This window comes from Pungitius pungitius, chromosome 17, assembly GCF_949316345.1.
Source record: "Pungitius pungitius chromosome 17, fPunPun2.1, whole genome shotgun sequence".
Lineage (NCBI taxonomy): Eukaryota > Metazoa > Chordata > Actinopteri > Perciformes > Gasterosteidae > Pungitius > Pungitius pungitius.
This window is the reverse complement of record NC_084916.1, coordinates 10,899,606-10,915,531: the sequence shown is the minus strand read 5'-3', so window position 1 is coordinate 10,915,531 and position 15,926 is coordinate 10,899,606. Positions and strand designations below refer to the sequence as shown.

At 44.8% G+C, this 15,926-nt stretch overlaps 1 protein-coding gene across 2 annotated transcripts in view; it reads left to right on the top strand.

Moving 5' to 3' along the window:
- Positions 1-15,926, top strand: part of LOC119219683 (potassium voltage-gated channel subfamily KQT member 4) — a 36,358-nt gene that overhangs the window by 7,899 nt on the left and 12,533 nt on the right. For both annotated transcript variants that reach the window (XM_037475021.2, XM_037475022.2), the window contains exons 2-5: positions 13,684-13,774; positions 14,440-14,566; positions 14,687-14,862; positions 15,428-15,553. In XM_037475021.2, coding sequence (XP_037330918.2) covers positions 13,684-13,774; positions 14,440-14,566; positions 14,687-14,862; positions 15,428-15,553 — 520 coding nt within the window. The remainder of the gene's footprint in view (positions 1-13,683; positions 13,775-14,439; positions 14,567-14,686; positions 14,863-15,427; positions 15,554-15,926) is intronic.

The following is a 15,926-nucleotide window of genomic DNA, read 5'->3' as shown; positions in this document are numbered from 1 at the left end:
GTCCTGTCTCGTGACTGGAAAGGGATTGTGGCACGAGCAATGGGAAGGCTGCCCTGTAACGTCGCCCGCTCTGTAAATACGCAGTTGCCCTGCCGAGTGCTCCTCTATTAAATCTTACGTTTCCAGAGAACTTTCCTCAGCCTGCAGCACCGTGCCTCCGTCTGTACTGTTACCATCCAGGATCCGCACCACACTCGGATCTCTGTGCACAATCACTTGACATGATCCACGTCCACCTTTTTAACCTTTATTATCAGTGAAAGGATGTTTCAGGGCCTTGAATGAATGAGGTAAGCAGGGTGTACGCCTTCATCAAGGTTTTCATGGGTGAATAAGAGTTACTAAGAGGGCTCGGGAAACCCGGGTCTGTGTGTCCCAAGTGGCTGGGAAGCCCAGACCGGCGTGCTGAAGATAAATCAATAGCTCTAGCCATGCAGCACACTTAAGGCCTGACCGTAATGGGTGTCTGCAGCTGCACACCGCCAAAGCTGAATAATATTGAAACTAACTGTAGCTAAGCGCTGATAAGGACATACCGCGTTAGTTTATTCAACGTGGGAAAGCCCGCTCCTTCTTGTCTCATTCACCTTTGTACATGACAGCGAGTCTGAAGCCATAAAGCAGTGGCTCCCGACCACCAAAGAGGCTGCAAGCTGGCCTCAGTCTCTCTGGTGGGTTCAGGTCCAATCAGCTTCCGTACATCAAACCGTCTCTTTGGCTTATTATTTTTCTGGTATGGGATTTTGTTCTCCCCGTTCTCCGAGTGTTAGTGTAGTGTAACTTTAACCCATCTGGCATGTGAGCGCTGTGCATGGAGTTTTTTTTAGGATGAGGACCAGGCTGCAACACTGTGCAGGCATACCTGCAGTGTACTCCTGGTTGTGGAGGCGTCTTCAGGTTTGGCGACACACCGTTGTCAAGAGCTGCTTCATGTCCCACTTGCAGGTTGCAGCAAGCCTTGTTCTTTATTCCTCTTTTCCAGTTTCTCTTCCTGCTCTCTGTGCTTGTTGTCTGTCTCTGTCATTCGTCTCTCCAGATCCTGGGATAGCCCAGGTCTCTGTGCCTTTCTCCTGTTGTCCCTGCGGGGCTGCACCAGCATGCGAGGCCCATCTTAAGTGTTGTTAAGATCGTTTTAATTTATAACGGCAGTCACTATAAACATGTGAGGAAGCAGCACCATGGAGACAGAGCTCAAACAAAATCACAATGTGGGAGCGTATTAACAAGGTCTGCCTCGCCGGCAGAGAGCGCTTTGCAGTGTTTGTATACATATAGGTGTGTGTGTGTGTGTGTTGCTGTGCCATTGCTCACGTGGCTGATGGTGCATGCTGTCAGGTGAGGCCTCGATTGGCATTCCGCGATTTGCAAACCCTGTGTGTATTCATGCATGTGTCGGTTTATGGAGATTGTGTGTTTGTGTGTGTGTTTGTGTGCGCGTGGCCAGTTGCTTAGTGGACAGAGCCTAAACAATAATCAAATGTTAACGACAGAGCTGTAATATAATCATGCTCTTGTGAGATTGTTTTTGTCTACACTGCGTCCGCTCTTTCTGTTAATGCTTAATTCACGCAATTTCTTCTCTTGAGCCGGTGTCATTTCTTCTTTTCCGCTTTTCTGCTTGGTTTTCCTCCCTCTATTTACATCAGAACTTTTTCTTCATCTCTTTCTCGGCCTACTATTTTCTCTTTTCTTTGTTTTTTCTTCCTCCCTCTGTTCCTCTTCGTATCTTTATTCCTTCTCTATCTTCATCCGGGTTAATATCTACTTGAAGACAGCAGGCTCTGCGATAAGGAGGGGAAAAACTAGCTGCCCCTCTCCCCCATGTCCCCAACATCTGCTGCTGGCGCTTCTGTTGTAACTCTGGCCTCACATCTCAGTAATTGCCTCTCCTTTTAAAACGAGTATTGAAAATAATAACGGTCCTTGTCGATGAGAAGGTTTCAGTCAATGTCGAAGCATGTTTTCTTTTTTGAAAATACAAAGTTGACTTTGGCTGAATATATAATTCACACACAAACACCTGCCACATCAAACTGTCCTCACTTTTGTATGTTTTGATGTCATGCAGGAGCCCTGTCACACTTTTTTTTATTTTATCTCCTTTTGCAAAAAACCCAGCTGCTCCACACACACACGAACACACAGTAAATCTGTCCCCGCATGCCAGCAACCATGTTCACTCGGCAACACTGAGTGTGTGTGTGTGTGTGTCAGTGGGCCAGCTAGTCTTCTCTTGGCCCTGAGATTAAAGCAATGTCAGCAAGTGTGTGATGAGACCTCACAGACAATACCTCATCTCTTGCTCTTTTCCATTCTGGCTCTCCTCGACTCACTGTCCCCCTCGTCTTTCCAATACATTATTCAACCACTTCTTTCTGTCTCCTGTCCACCATTTACATTATCTCTGTCCGTGTCAGACTGATGCTACTTGTGGCCACGGACACTTTTGTCTTCACCTCTCTTTCTTCTCTCTCTTTTTCCTTGTTCTCTATTTGCCAAATATCACAGGCTGGCAGAGCCCGTGGTGTCCTTTGATGTCCAAGCGTCCCGTGCACCTTAGACAAGGCCAATAAAACTGAAAGAAGCAGTAAGGAAGACATTCTGTTCCTGTACGGTAGAGGAGGCTTGTAATGATTAGGACTATCTATTCTTAAACAATTTGATACCAGTGCCAATACTGATCCCTTTAAAGTGTTACAGTTGCTAATAGAGTACTTGATAATACCTCACGTGAATGGAAGCTGTGTGTGTGTGTGTGTGTGTGTGTGTGTGTGTGTGTGTGTGTCCCACAGGCCAGCAAATCGCCGCAGCATTGCACAGCCCCCATTTAGAGGTCAGCACTGATAACGCCGCCCTCTGGCCCACCGTGGCGTCACGCCGTTGCCATGGGAGCACAATGCCAGATTAACGCGTGTCGCATCCAGTGTAGATGGAGTGTACCAAACTACGACCACGTCTAGCAAACAATCGAAAATGAGACGATCAAATCACCGTTTTACAATCTGCGGGTTTAACAAATGCCATAAACTCATCTCAATGCCGGATGTTTGATGATCACAGAGGGAGCGACGGCACGTTGCCTTCCTCAATTTTGTGACTTACTGGGGGCCAACTGTGTCTGAACACGCTTTTAATTTTCATCTCCCGTTTTTTATCAGTTGTGAGAAATATCAGTTTAGTTTTAATAGGAAGGCAAACAAAGAGAAAATAATCAGCCGCTCTTGCGGTATAAAACCCCATTGGAGACGTTGAAATGGGGGGCTGCTTAGGAGCAACTTTAGCGTCTTCAGTATCTTTCAATGTGTAAGTAGTCTGTCTATAAGAAAGCGTCAAGTGAGAGACTGAATCTAAGATCCGGGACGTCTGCGCAGACAGAGAGAGCAGCAGGTACGATGAGATTCAGCAGAGGGATGAATAATTCAGAAGAGCGTTATCTCTCCTTCCTCTCCATGGCCTGTCAAATAATCGGTTGTAATGAGTTAAAGAGGGGAGAGGGTGTGTCTAAGAGGACCACAAGTGGTCCACTCTGGTCCTGTCTCTGCTTAAGGTACACTAAAGACGGGAGGAGAGAGGGGAGAAGTTAGGGTGAGAAGGGGAACGTTACACAGGAAAAAACATGATGTGAGTCGAGTGAAGGGTCAAAGGTTCTGTTTATTATCTCTGTAATTTACTCACAATCTCCAAATAATCAGCTGTTGTGGGGCTGGAATAATACTAGAACCTTGAAGGCGTATGTTGACGTTTGCAGTCTTGTGTGGTGAGCAATGAGTCATGTCCAGTAACTCAAAGTAAAGACTTGAAGAGGAAAAGTGTAAAAGCAAATATGCTTCGTTTTTACATGAGGCAGAGGGGGAAAAATAACACTGGTCATGGATGAGATATTCATGCCGGCAAACAGAAGGCCACGTCTTCCTGTGCTATATTCAGTAACTGAACAAGGGTCAACAGGGTGATGAACCGTAGTGGTGCAGTTTGCGTTTGATAAAAACATTGTTACGTGTTTTCTGTAAGCGGAAGCAGCGGTACGTGGGGAGAACATCCCTTTAGCCCAATACTTTTTCTTTTCAGCTGTGGTCTTTGGCACACTGTCTTAGATGTTGTGAAAGTAGTCAAGTAATAAAAAAATAAATCCACCTTCCCAGCCTCAACGTGTCAGTGTTGACCAATAGCTGCGGATCCGTAGGTAGTCATGATGAAAAATGTACTTTCTTGTTACTTGTTCTTCTGGGTTTGTATCTCTATGTGTAAATGCACCCATTGTACGTCGCTTTGGATAAAAGCGTCAGCTAAATGACATCACACGCATAGGCTTAGATATGTTTCCCATTCATGACAACTCAATGTACTGTGTACTCTAAATGACATTACATACAAATGTACAAATTAGGTTTACACAGAATCACTACTCTTGCAACTTTTGTAATACTGTATATATATTTAATTGTGTCATAAAACCTCTAAAAAGTGTAGAATTAGTACATGTAATATAAAACAGCTCCCATTACAATGTTATTCCAGAAATAGATGCTTAAATATCCCAATTAGAATGAACTTTTGCTTCATTCACTTGCTGTCCAGTAACAGATAAGGAGAAATGATTCACAATTTAAGGTATTTGAAAAAACCTGTAAGATTCAAGCATTTGAGAAAATTGGTCCGGTTGTAAGTGGCGGTGTTTGCAGTGGTCCTCTGGGTGGTGTAAGCTTTTCTCACGTGGATCTGGACTCTGTCTTATGAATACACATAGCATAAAGACACTGACAGTTACACACAGACACGCAGGGACAGGCGCTCCAACAGTTAGTCCGTCAGGGAGGGATAGCGTGCAGCATAGACACCGAGGAGGAGCAGCCCGTCCGTGTCATGTGACCTGGGTACCAGTGTTTGGCTTCAATCACGGCAGAGATAACCTCAGCGGACGGATAAGCAGGCACAGAAGTCCCCTACAGCTACTGCATATCTGTCCCGTACCAACCTACCGTCCACCATCGAGGAAGGAACGCCAGCTTTGAGGTCATGGGGTTGTTGCCTTGGTTACCAGCTGACAACAGAGGGATCTGGTAGAGATGGTGTTGTTTTTTCTTTTTTAAGAGATGTTATTTTTCAGTGGGGACGGAATGCGATGTTATCCGTCCACAGGAACCACTTTAGACTTTAGCTTCACATTTAGCCTTGTTTAGTTACTGTTGGTCCACACAAGCCCCTGAGATTAAGTGTGCTCAGTGAGAACAATGGGAAGAGTCAGACTGTTTAGGTACTGCTAGTTAATGTTTGTATAGGGTTAGATAAAAGCACTGATGCCTGAGGATCTTCTTGTCCTTGGGTGCTATGTGGATGCAACGTCCAGGATTTTATGGAACCTGCAAAAATGAAAGTGGTTTAGTTTGAATTTGATCTCTTTTATCATATAATTAATGTCTCTGTATAGTCAACTATCTGAAACCTTGGGATCAGTAATATTGACCCTAACATTTCCACAACCATTGTTTCCTCAGTAAATCACACCCGCTCTTCCTCGAGATCTGCTGACCAGCAGGATTGTGCGTGACCCCCGCTCACTTTTTCACACACCCCTTGCTCCAAACTGGTGGTCACAATCCCATTTACCCCCCCGAGTTAAAATGTTACAGTCACCGTTTTCTTTTTGTTGTTTCTTAATCCTCGAGAGATGCCCCTGACCCTCTGCAATCCATCACCGGAGATCCCCGCTGCTATGGTAACAACGTTAGACCTGCAGAGTAATGATGATTGGCCTGAAACTCAAGGGTGTAGCTCTGCTCAAGGAGGGAGCTAACAGAGTTTTGCCGATCCCAACACTTCCAACAAAGTCCTGTGGTGGGTTTGCTGGTGTATCTCTTCAACTTCAAGTTGTTCAGCTGGTGCAAAATATGTCTGTTTTTTCCAGGGGTACCCGAAAATCTCTCTGCTTCCGTTTTGGTGTCCACAAAGAACGTCCCCAGCCTCCGGCACTGTGTGAAGGTTGAGCTCACTCACTGGTTCAATGGTGAAATGTCAGCGCTACACGAGCAGGCTGGTGTGTACAGTGTGGGCCCTGACACCTACTGAAGGAGGCTAACAACACCACAGTTAAATGTCAAGAGCTCTCAAGTCCATTAGTACTGAAGAGTAGAAGTAAAAACAAAAGGCATCCGAAACAATGGAGTGTGAGTGTGTGTGTGTGTGTGTGTGTGTGTGTGTGTGTGTGTGTGTGTGTGTGTGTGTCACAGCGTGTTGGGTAGGCAGAAACTCAAATGCAGAGTTAACAATAAGGTACTTTAATAAAAAATTCCAAAATCAAAATGACGAATGTAGCGCGACACTCTGCGTACTCAAGACGCAAGACATTCAATGATGCGACAAGAGACACACATTAAACATTAAATACACTGGGAAGGTGCAGGTGACTGGACACAGGTGGAAACAATCAGGGGGAGGCAGGAATCTACTAAATAAAACAGGACACAAACCCACACCGTGACAGTGTGTGTGTGTGTGTGTGTGTGTGTGGTTGCTTACGCCTGATTGTAAGGTCCTCACAGGGGACACTATTTCTTAGTGGACAATTGATTTCAATATTGTGCAAATAAATCATTTTCCTAGCCTCTCTTTCCGTAACCACATCATTTATGTGTACAGTTTTACACAAAATTGTCCTCATGTCCTGAACTCCCCCATCTGACCCTCCCACCAGGTCAAAGCGACAGCAACGAGCAAGGAATTGTGTGTTGTTGCTATTAATCCAGTTCCCGTTGGACACACAAGCAACCATGAAACCTTCCTTACAATATGGATTATCCTTCCTCTGTGGTTACATTTTCATTTTGCCCCATTTACTGGATAGATATGAGATTACCTCCGTCTTTAACAATCTGTACCACATATACTTAGTCATGTCACTGCGGCACAGGAAACCACCATCGACAAGAGCACTCACAATGAGTGTAGTACGAAAGTTTAAAATGTACATATTATTTGTGTGTGCAGGGCGCCTTCTGCACCAATACAAACATGTAAGGTATGTGTTTCAAGAAGCTATGAAATGCTGCTTAATTATGATTCATAAATCCTGCTCAATAATAGAGGGCTTTATTATATACTCATGATGCACATAAAAGATACAATAACACATGCAGTGAATGGTGCCACAGGCCAAAGAGACTCTTGTCATTTCTGAGGCCGCAGTTTGTGGTGTAGGACTTTTTTAATCAATTAAATGACAGTATATTATTAAATCTCAGTATATATTTGAATGACAGCGTGCACAGTTTCACCGCCTATGAACACACATGAGTTGAAAAATTCAAACCCTGACTTGTTTTCGCATCCACTCACCTGGACAGTCGCTGTGTTGGATGTGTGTGTTTGTAGGATTATCGTTTTCAGAAAGCAGCAAAAAAACTAAACAATTTCCAACGTCTCTGTCTGAGATCCACTGGCCATTGGCCCAGTTGTCTTTTTTCGTCCAGCTTGTGGACTTGTGTCCACACGGGATTGGATGTTTTACGCTGTCAGTGGAGGCTGCTGAGGCTTCTAAACGCATGCATTGGCTCTGACTGCAGTTGGAACGATTATTACTGGTTCCTTGAGTAACATGGTTAAAAGCACCAATGTATCACCAAAATCCTCACAGCTGCGCACGACTCCAGGAACTTTGTTTTTCAGCACTCTAGTCCTGATCCATTGTGTTTGATGCTTCAATATGGCAGCGCACGAGGGTCAGGCCACAACAAGCACTCAACCAGCCCTTCGCTTACCTGGTAAAAGTACAGCTTCAAAGAATGAAAAAAACAGGAACACAGGACTCAACTATGATGTGAACGGCTGACCGTATGCAGGCACTGTGTTTTTGTGTGTGCGTGTGTGCGTTGGGGCAGATGTTTTCGTGCGACTGGATGGTGACATTCTCCAGCAAGGAAAATGTATCAGTCTAATTGGCACTCTGTTTGAAATGTATCATCTACAGACAGAAAATGGAACAGCGTGGCAGTGTGTGGCTCTTTGGTGTCTGAATACGTGTGTGTGTGTGTGTGTGTGTGTGTGAGAGATCGTCTGTAGTAGTAGTGTGCCTGCGATGGAGAGCACGTGGCACTTTTGTGGCGAGTGAAAATCCCATTTATATCATAAAGCAAATAATTTGCTTTGTGGCGCAAACTGCCGGGGTCGCACCTTTGAGACGCACCACTGTTTATCTCGTTTCTTTGAATAATTGATCCCTTCGTGTCATATTTCTGAAGTGCGTGGCATTCAGAGGAAAACGCCCCCCCCACCTCCCCCCACTCCCTCTTCCGACTAGAGCCCCTGAATTGCTTACTCAGCTTATTTCCTCATGAAAAAGCACTTTCATCTCATATTTGTTTGTGTGTAGACTTTTTGTTTTCGCCGTGAAAAGTTTGCTGTCCCAGAAGAAGAAGGAAGGGGGGGCGGGGGACGGGGGAGGGGGGGCACTAACGGGCCGGCCCGTTTTGAGCTGTGCTGCGTTGTGCTCTGCAGGTATACCTGCGCACATCTTGCCTGCAGTTCCTATTTGGGGCGAGGGGAATGCTATTAATATCTTTCTACTGTTTCCACCTTTCTCCCCTCTTTCTCCCCTCCCTCCCTCCCTCCCTCTTCTCTCTGCGCTCAACGTACTCACTCGTCCTCCTCGCTCTCTGCATGCTCACCCGCTTTCCCCCCTTTCCCCCTTCTTGGGACAGAGCATAACAGTATCTCTCTATATGTCTGGTTTGTTAGCACTTAGCTGCTGTCAGCATTGTAAAGTGTCACACTTTTGTAAACACAGTGTGTTGGAAGTCCTGCATTCCCGAGGTGACATTTGACATCGGTCCATACATATATATGTCTGTCAGACTGTGCCAATAAAGAAGCGCTCCTGTTGTAATTGAGCTGTTTGCGGGTCTATGTGTTTACCCCCGTGTGTCCTTGTGGAAGGTGTCACTGCAAGTGTGAGTTCGATAACTCAGCGTGTTTATTTTTTGTGCGTCTGCAGCGTGTGCACAGGTGGCGGGTCAATCCCTGAGCGGTCGTCAGAGCCTCATTGATCTGGCCCGCACGTTCACGCGCAAGTCACATGACCCCCACGCAGCCCCCGCTTTCACTTTACGTCCAACTTCATCCTTCCCCCGCTCTTTCTTTTGCTCTTTTCATGGCATCATTCCCTCTTCCTCTTGGAACCCGTCGACCATCCGTCTTCACACCTCTCCACCTGGGTCTCATCCGTTTCTCTGTATTTTCCCCTCTCAGTCTTTCTTTGTCACTCTCTCCTCTGCCTCCACCTCCTCTGTTGTGTGTAACTGATAGCTGCTTTATCATCCACAGCTGATTGAATCAAAGGTGCACTCTCCCACAATGCAGCTCCGCTTCACCCCGGCATTGGAAACACACAGAGAAAAACACACAGAGAAAAACACACAGAGAAAAACACGGCGTGCAACGCGGCAATACACAATGTCATATATGTGTATGAGCACAGAGCCTATTCATCTCACAGTCCAAGTAATGTAGAAGAGAGCTCCCTGTCTCACGTATGAACCCTTACAGGAAAACAGCAGTAAAAGCACCCAGCCCAGCCTCCATTAACAGCAATCAGGCCGCCCTGTTAGTCTACATGTATTTGTTGTCTGCCCCACAAGCCGTCCGATGGCCCTCTGGAGCTTCAGGGGCCGTGAGCTAAGTTGTGTGCACTTTTTCCACACAGAGTGTTGGGATTTGTGGCAGTGATCGGTTACTGATACTGTACTGTATACTGTATCTGGGATGTGAATGAGTAACATGAGAAACAATTGCATGGTGCGGATGAAGAGTTATGTGCTCTCTTCCTTTCTTTTCGTCTCACTGTGCACTTTTCCTGATTCTGCACAGTGTCCATGAGACAAATTACACTCTGCCGGCTTTTTGGAGAAAAGTCCGATATTCTGTGGATATCGCAGATTAAGCATTCATCTTTCTAAAAGTAAACTTGCTGAATGTTTATTTTATTCATCGTATCATCTTTTGCTACATGACCAAAAGTGTATCCACACATCAGCGTGTCCATTCAGAATGCGTATAAAGAAAGAGGCTTTTACCCCACTTTACCCTCCCTTCACTCCAGGTGTGGCCACATGTTCAGTTGAAGCGGATGATACCCTGCACCTCGTATTGAATATGCAGGAGCCGAGGCATTGTGATCTTTGACTCTAAGGAGATATTCATTGGTTTATTTTATTGTCTTGGCCTTGAGCGCATTATTCATGCTGATATCTGTTCTCTCATCTTTAAATCCTGAATTGGGATTCATTTCCAGATGTCTTAATTGAGATTGAATACGTTTTGTTGACGCGCGTCATAAAGCACTCCGATTTTTCCCCTTGAGACCAACCTCGCTGATTTGGTGGATTTTGACTGACGCTTTGCTTTTACTTCGGAGGGAGGGGTGGTGGACGGGTGTGCTGGGGTGAAAGTGTGCCCTCAGCAGAAATGTGACTCCCTCTTCAGATGCATTCGTAATTGACTTGAGTATCATCTTGCCGTTTCAGTTATTTATCTATTTCATTATTATTAATTTATGTATTTTTCTTCATATATTTATTCATTGGGAATTAACTACATTCAGTACAAGGTGCTTCAGCTTAACAAATTAAAAGGGGTCCACATATGTGCCATATCCGTTCATAAACGGTGGAAAGGTCGCTTTGTTTAAATCCAAATTTAACATTCGGTTAGAATTGGCGGATGTTTCATTAGCAACCAATCCTTAAAATAAGGAGAGATGGTTGGTTTGGATGATTTGAAGTTATAATAATGAAATAGAAGTGACAGGAATACCAGATGAATAATCCAAAGTCATCTGCGATATACTTCAAACCAACACGCACTGAGTTGGAGGACTTCCACATAAATGGTGGCGTGTTTTGCAGCCACATGTGCCAGTTATGGTGATTTGAGGATGGCCTGTGGCCTGTGAGATGAGGTTTGGATGCTTTGTTAAAAACGAAAACCAGTAGATGTCTACATTGAGATCATGCAAACCCGCTGCACTATTCATGCATCATGACCCGCGCCGGCAGCAACTCAGCACTGTGTTTTGGAGTAGCTGCAAGAAAGCAATAGCACTTCATTCAGGAAAATGTAAAGTTGCTTTTTGTAACTTAATTCTACGGGAATGTTGCGTCTGCATTTTGTAAAAGCCAAACGGTCGATCGCTCTGTCTGTGCTGCGGCTCGTTTCCTGTCATAAAGCACAACTCGCATGAAAGAAACCACCTAAGATGCTGCTCCAACTAATCACCTCCTTATGGAAATCCACACAGCGCCTGAAGTTAATTGAGAGGAAAATGACAGACAGTTTAGTCAGCACATTACTCAGTTGATGAACGACCAAAATGCATTGTTTGAGTTATCCGAGTGTGTTTTTCCAAACTAACTCCTCTGCGGCTGAAACCATCCACCGTGCATGCGGCCCCGGGCTGAGGACAGTACAGTGAGGTAGTGATTTGGGGGCAGTCTGTTTATTCACGCTTTGTATGAGGTATCTTTCTAGATGGCTTAAAATCTACCTAAATTGTGACTTGCCATCTGGAAACTGTGGCAGCCGGGCAGACAAAACAAACCGGCGATCGTGGTTGCTTGTCTGAGAGTCTTTCTTGATGTTTTCTCTTCTAAATGATTGCTCGTGTAGTATTTCGTCGGTAAGTTGCAAGTTTCACTTCTGGTTTTCTGTAACTTCTGCATTTATTCTATGGACATTTGTCTATTAAATTGAGGAATTTTATTTCATAGATTACCGACAGCCCAGTATTTCGTTTTTTTTCTCCCAGCAGCAGCTTCTGCTTTCTTGACTTGCACCAAATAAGTTTTTTAATTTATTTCACAAACCCCAGTTTGAGTTTGGTTAAGCACCTGATAAAAGCTCTGCATGTGACTTACATGTTGCAAGTTAAGTATGTTTTTGCGTATGTATTCATGTACGTGGTTAAAAATAACGAAACGTTGATTTTAGTCCTTCAACACAAGACACACAGCGTGAGATCTTTTATGGGATATATTCATGATCTTTTCCAAGCTGTGGGACAGTTTCACAATGTTGACGCCGTGTTTGGAACTCGAGGACGCGTAAATGAGGCACGCTGATCTCCTGCCACTGGGAGGGGGGGGGGGGGGGGGGGGGCAGCATTTAGGAAACCCTCCGCGGGTCGTATTAGAGGACAGGAACAAACAAGTAATGGTAAGTTGATCGCATTACTAAGCGCAGAGAAAGGGCACCATTGTGTGGCGGCATGAGAAATGGTCCCGCGTCCAGCAAGTGTTCTGTAATTTTGGGCTGTGACATCTAGACCAGCTGGACCGGCAGCTGCCCCCCCGCTAATCCCCTCTGCCCGTCAGCTATTCACACGCCACCGAAGACGGGAAGCGCTTCTGTGTGTTTCTGTGAGACTCCCTGCCCTCTCTCGGCTCTTGATCTTTTTTACCAAACATGTTGTCGTGCCACAGCACCGGTCAAAGATATGCTGTTAAGCTGCTTCGGACGGGCATCTCTCACAGTATGTTTGTTTCCAAAACTAATCCAAACCAAAGCCAGCACGTTGATGTGATGTAACGAAAGAATAAAGGCTCTGGACTATATGAAAAATAAATACAGGAAAAGACCAAACAAATCTATCTACTGTTGCAATTATCATCGCATATGATTCTCACAAAAGTTGATGAGATAAAACACTTGAATTCACAAAAAACAGAAATAACAGAAATTATACCTTTATTAACATAAATTCAAGGTGGACTTTACATCCTCGCCGTCTGTAGTTCAATTGATCCTGCAAAAAGAACCCTGCTCTCTGGTACCTCTTTCTTACTTCCTCTGAATCCTCTCCCAAAAACCGTTTCCACTGTTTAAGTGGGACAGAGTGTGGCGGTTGCATCATAAGTGCCAGCATTTTTTTTTTATTTCAGCAGCTCACTCTTTCTAACATAAATGTTCTTAGTTTGAAGTTGTACTTAATGCATCATCCCTAGTTTATTTGAGGTAGGTTTGTGGTTTGATCCTAAAAAGATTGAACCACAAGTGAACTTGCACATATTTCACATCATGGAACAGCTGTACATCAGACTTTTACTGTTAGCAAGAGCTGTGTGTGTAATCACTATTGGTCATTTAAAGGGATGTTGACAATTTAAGATTGTCTACTCGAGACTTCCCTCTCTTCACGGAAGAGGTAAAAGTGTTTATACAATCGTAAAAGCACCTCCAACGTAAGACCCCTTTTACCAGAATTTATGTTGTGTTTTTTTGAGTAGTTCTCAAACTGAAGTGGCCATTAGGTTTGAGGGACGTTATTATTTTTGTCCCAGTACAGACGCACTGTCCCAGTCTTCCTGCGAAAGAACTAACGGTAATCTATTCCAGTCATTTATAGGCCTATCCAACAAAAACAAGACCCTTTGACATTCAGTCGCGTAAAACAACTCAACTTGTCGACATTGTTCCGATCCATGTGCAACATATTAGACACAGGGTGCTTGTGTTCGGTGTTACGGATCAACAAATCTTATCCTGCTTATGTGCAACCTTGTTTTTCTCTGTTTGTTAATCACTCAATCAAACAAACAATATCTTAACGAGTCTTAATTAGTCCGTTTGTTTTTGCCCTGCAGGGATTTATGAACCCCGCGAGTGTTGTATTGAAATGTCTGTAACTCTGTGTTTCAGTTTTCTGCTGGTGTTCAGCTGCTTGGTGTTGTCTGTGTTCTCCACCATCCCCGACCACCAGAAGTTTGCCAACCAAGGCCTCTTCATCCTGGTACGACCTTGCACCTCCCTCTCCTAAGCTGCACAAACGCACCCACACAGACACACGCACAACTTTCCCATCCATACGCCTCCCTGTTATACACAGCGTCTCGCCCGCTGCAGTGCGTTCATATGTGCTCGGGTACGAGAGGCTCCGCGTGTCTGTGGAGGCGCAGTCGGCCGAGGGAGCGAGTGGGAGGATTCAGGTGTTGATTGTGAAGGAAATCTCAGACACACACACGTAATCCTGATAGCAATCCCATAGATTCCCCCCATACTCCGTAATCCAGTTGCTTTAGTGGAAGGTAAAGGTCATCTTTTATAAAAATGTAACAGCATAGTCCTTGCTTTGTATATTTGAGGCTTTATTTCACCAGCTAAATGATGGTATGACAAATGCTCAACAAGTGCATAACAGAAATAATATGCTATAATATGCAATAAAATGGTATCAGTTATTTGTAAATGTACCTTCTAACTTTGATGCTCGCTGTGTTACTTTCTATGCTGCCATATTCACCTGCACGTTCTCTCGATAAATACCAACGTGATGCTTTGAATATAACTATTAACTTGAATTTATTCATTTGTTTGAGTCATCTGTCAAAGTCTACGGTCACTTGACAGCTGCATGTCACTGACCTGTGTGTGTGTGTGTGTGTGTGTGATTTGTAGGAGTTTGTGATGATCGTGGTGTTTGGGTTGGAGTACTTCATCAGGATCTGGGCGGCTGGCTGTTGCTGCAGATACCGTGGATGGCAGGGACGGCTGAGATTTGCCAGGAAGCCCTTCTGTGTCATAGGTTGGTGTCTCTGTGTGTGTGTTTGTGTGTGTGTGACCGTGTGAGTGGGTGGGCAGTATAAAAACCCACCTTAAAGTCCTGTGTGTGTATAGAATGCTTAGTGTGTGTTCATCTCCACAGACTTCATAGTGTTCGTGGCATCGCTGGCGGTGATAGCGGCCGGGACGCAGGGCAACATCTTCGCCACGTCGGCCCTGCGCAGCATGCGCTTCCTGCAGATCTTGCGCATGGTTCGTATGGACCGTCGCGGAGGCACCTGGAAACTACTGGGCTCAGTGGTTTACGCCCACAGCAAGGTGGGAATGACCTGATAAACGTAGCCCTCCTTCAGCACATGCTCCACTACGAAGACACACTTTCTTAATTTTACATTACATTCTTAATGCCTACATTTAGGAAATATAGAGAGAAAGTATGATTAGTCATAATAGCCTCATACCTTTCCATCTGTACACTCCGCCCAAGGGGATTTTCATTAAAAAGCTGACGATGATGGTCATAATAGCTGCTAATGGGATGAATAACTTTTGCTGCATTAACTGATGACCATCTGTAACTTGATTACGTTCACTGCCCTCAAAAAACCAAGCTCTCCTTTTGCTGCATTTTGAGTAATTAGTTGGTGTTTTTTGTGCTGGCCTAACACCTGATAGCTGACCTCCTCCGGTCAGCTGCAGAACTCGAGCGACTGTGGTGATGATGATGAATTGACGCGTCAGCGGTCTCAGCAGATCTGTGCAGCCGAGTCAAAGTAGATTCCAAATGTGATAATGACGGCAGCCATAATTATGATGGTGGATATGCTGTTGTTGCTGGCCGAATGATGACAAATGATGGATTCCTCCTCTCTGTCTCTCTCAGGAGTTGATTACCGCCTGGTACATCGGTTTCCTGGTCCTGATCTTTGCCTCCTTTCTGGTGTACCTGGCTGAGAAAGACATCAACTCAGACTTCAACACCTACGCAGACTCCCTCTGGTGGGGGACGGTGAGTACTGCATATTGCCCTCAGGATCCTGAGGGCCGAGGGTCGTCAACACTGTATCATTAACATAAAGCGAGGTAGACAGGCAAAGTAAATACAAAGATGCAAATAATGTGCGTAAGACATTTGGGAGTATGACGACAAAAAACGTTGATCGCAGTTGTGTTGTGTCCGCACAGAGGGGTTGCCGGGCGTAAGGAAAGTATCACCTAAAATAAAGTCTCCATTAAGAGGAAAACATTTCTGCTGCCAGAAATTTCAATGAAAAGCATGACCGTATTTCTTTCTTTATTTCTTTACTTTAGTTTTGACACACTCAAAACACGGGACAAAATATTCCTGTAGAATTCGAATGATACAAAGCGCAAGTCTCTAT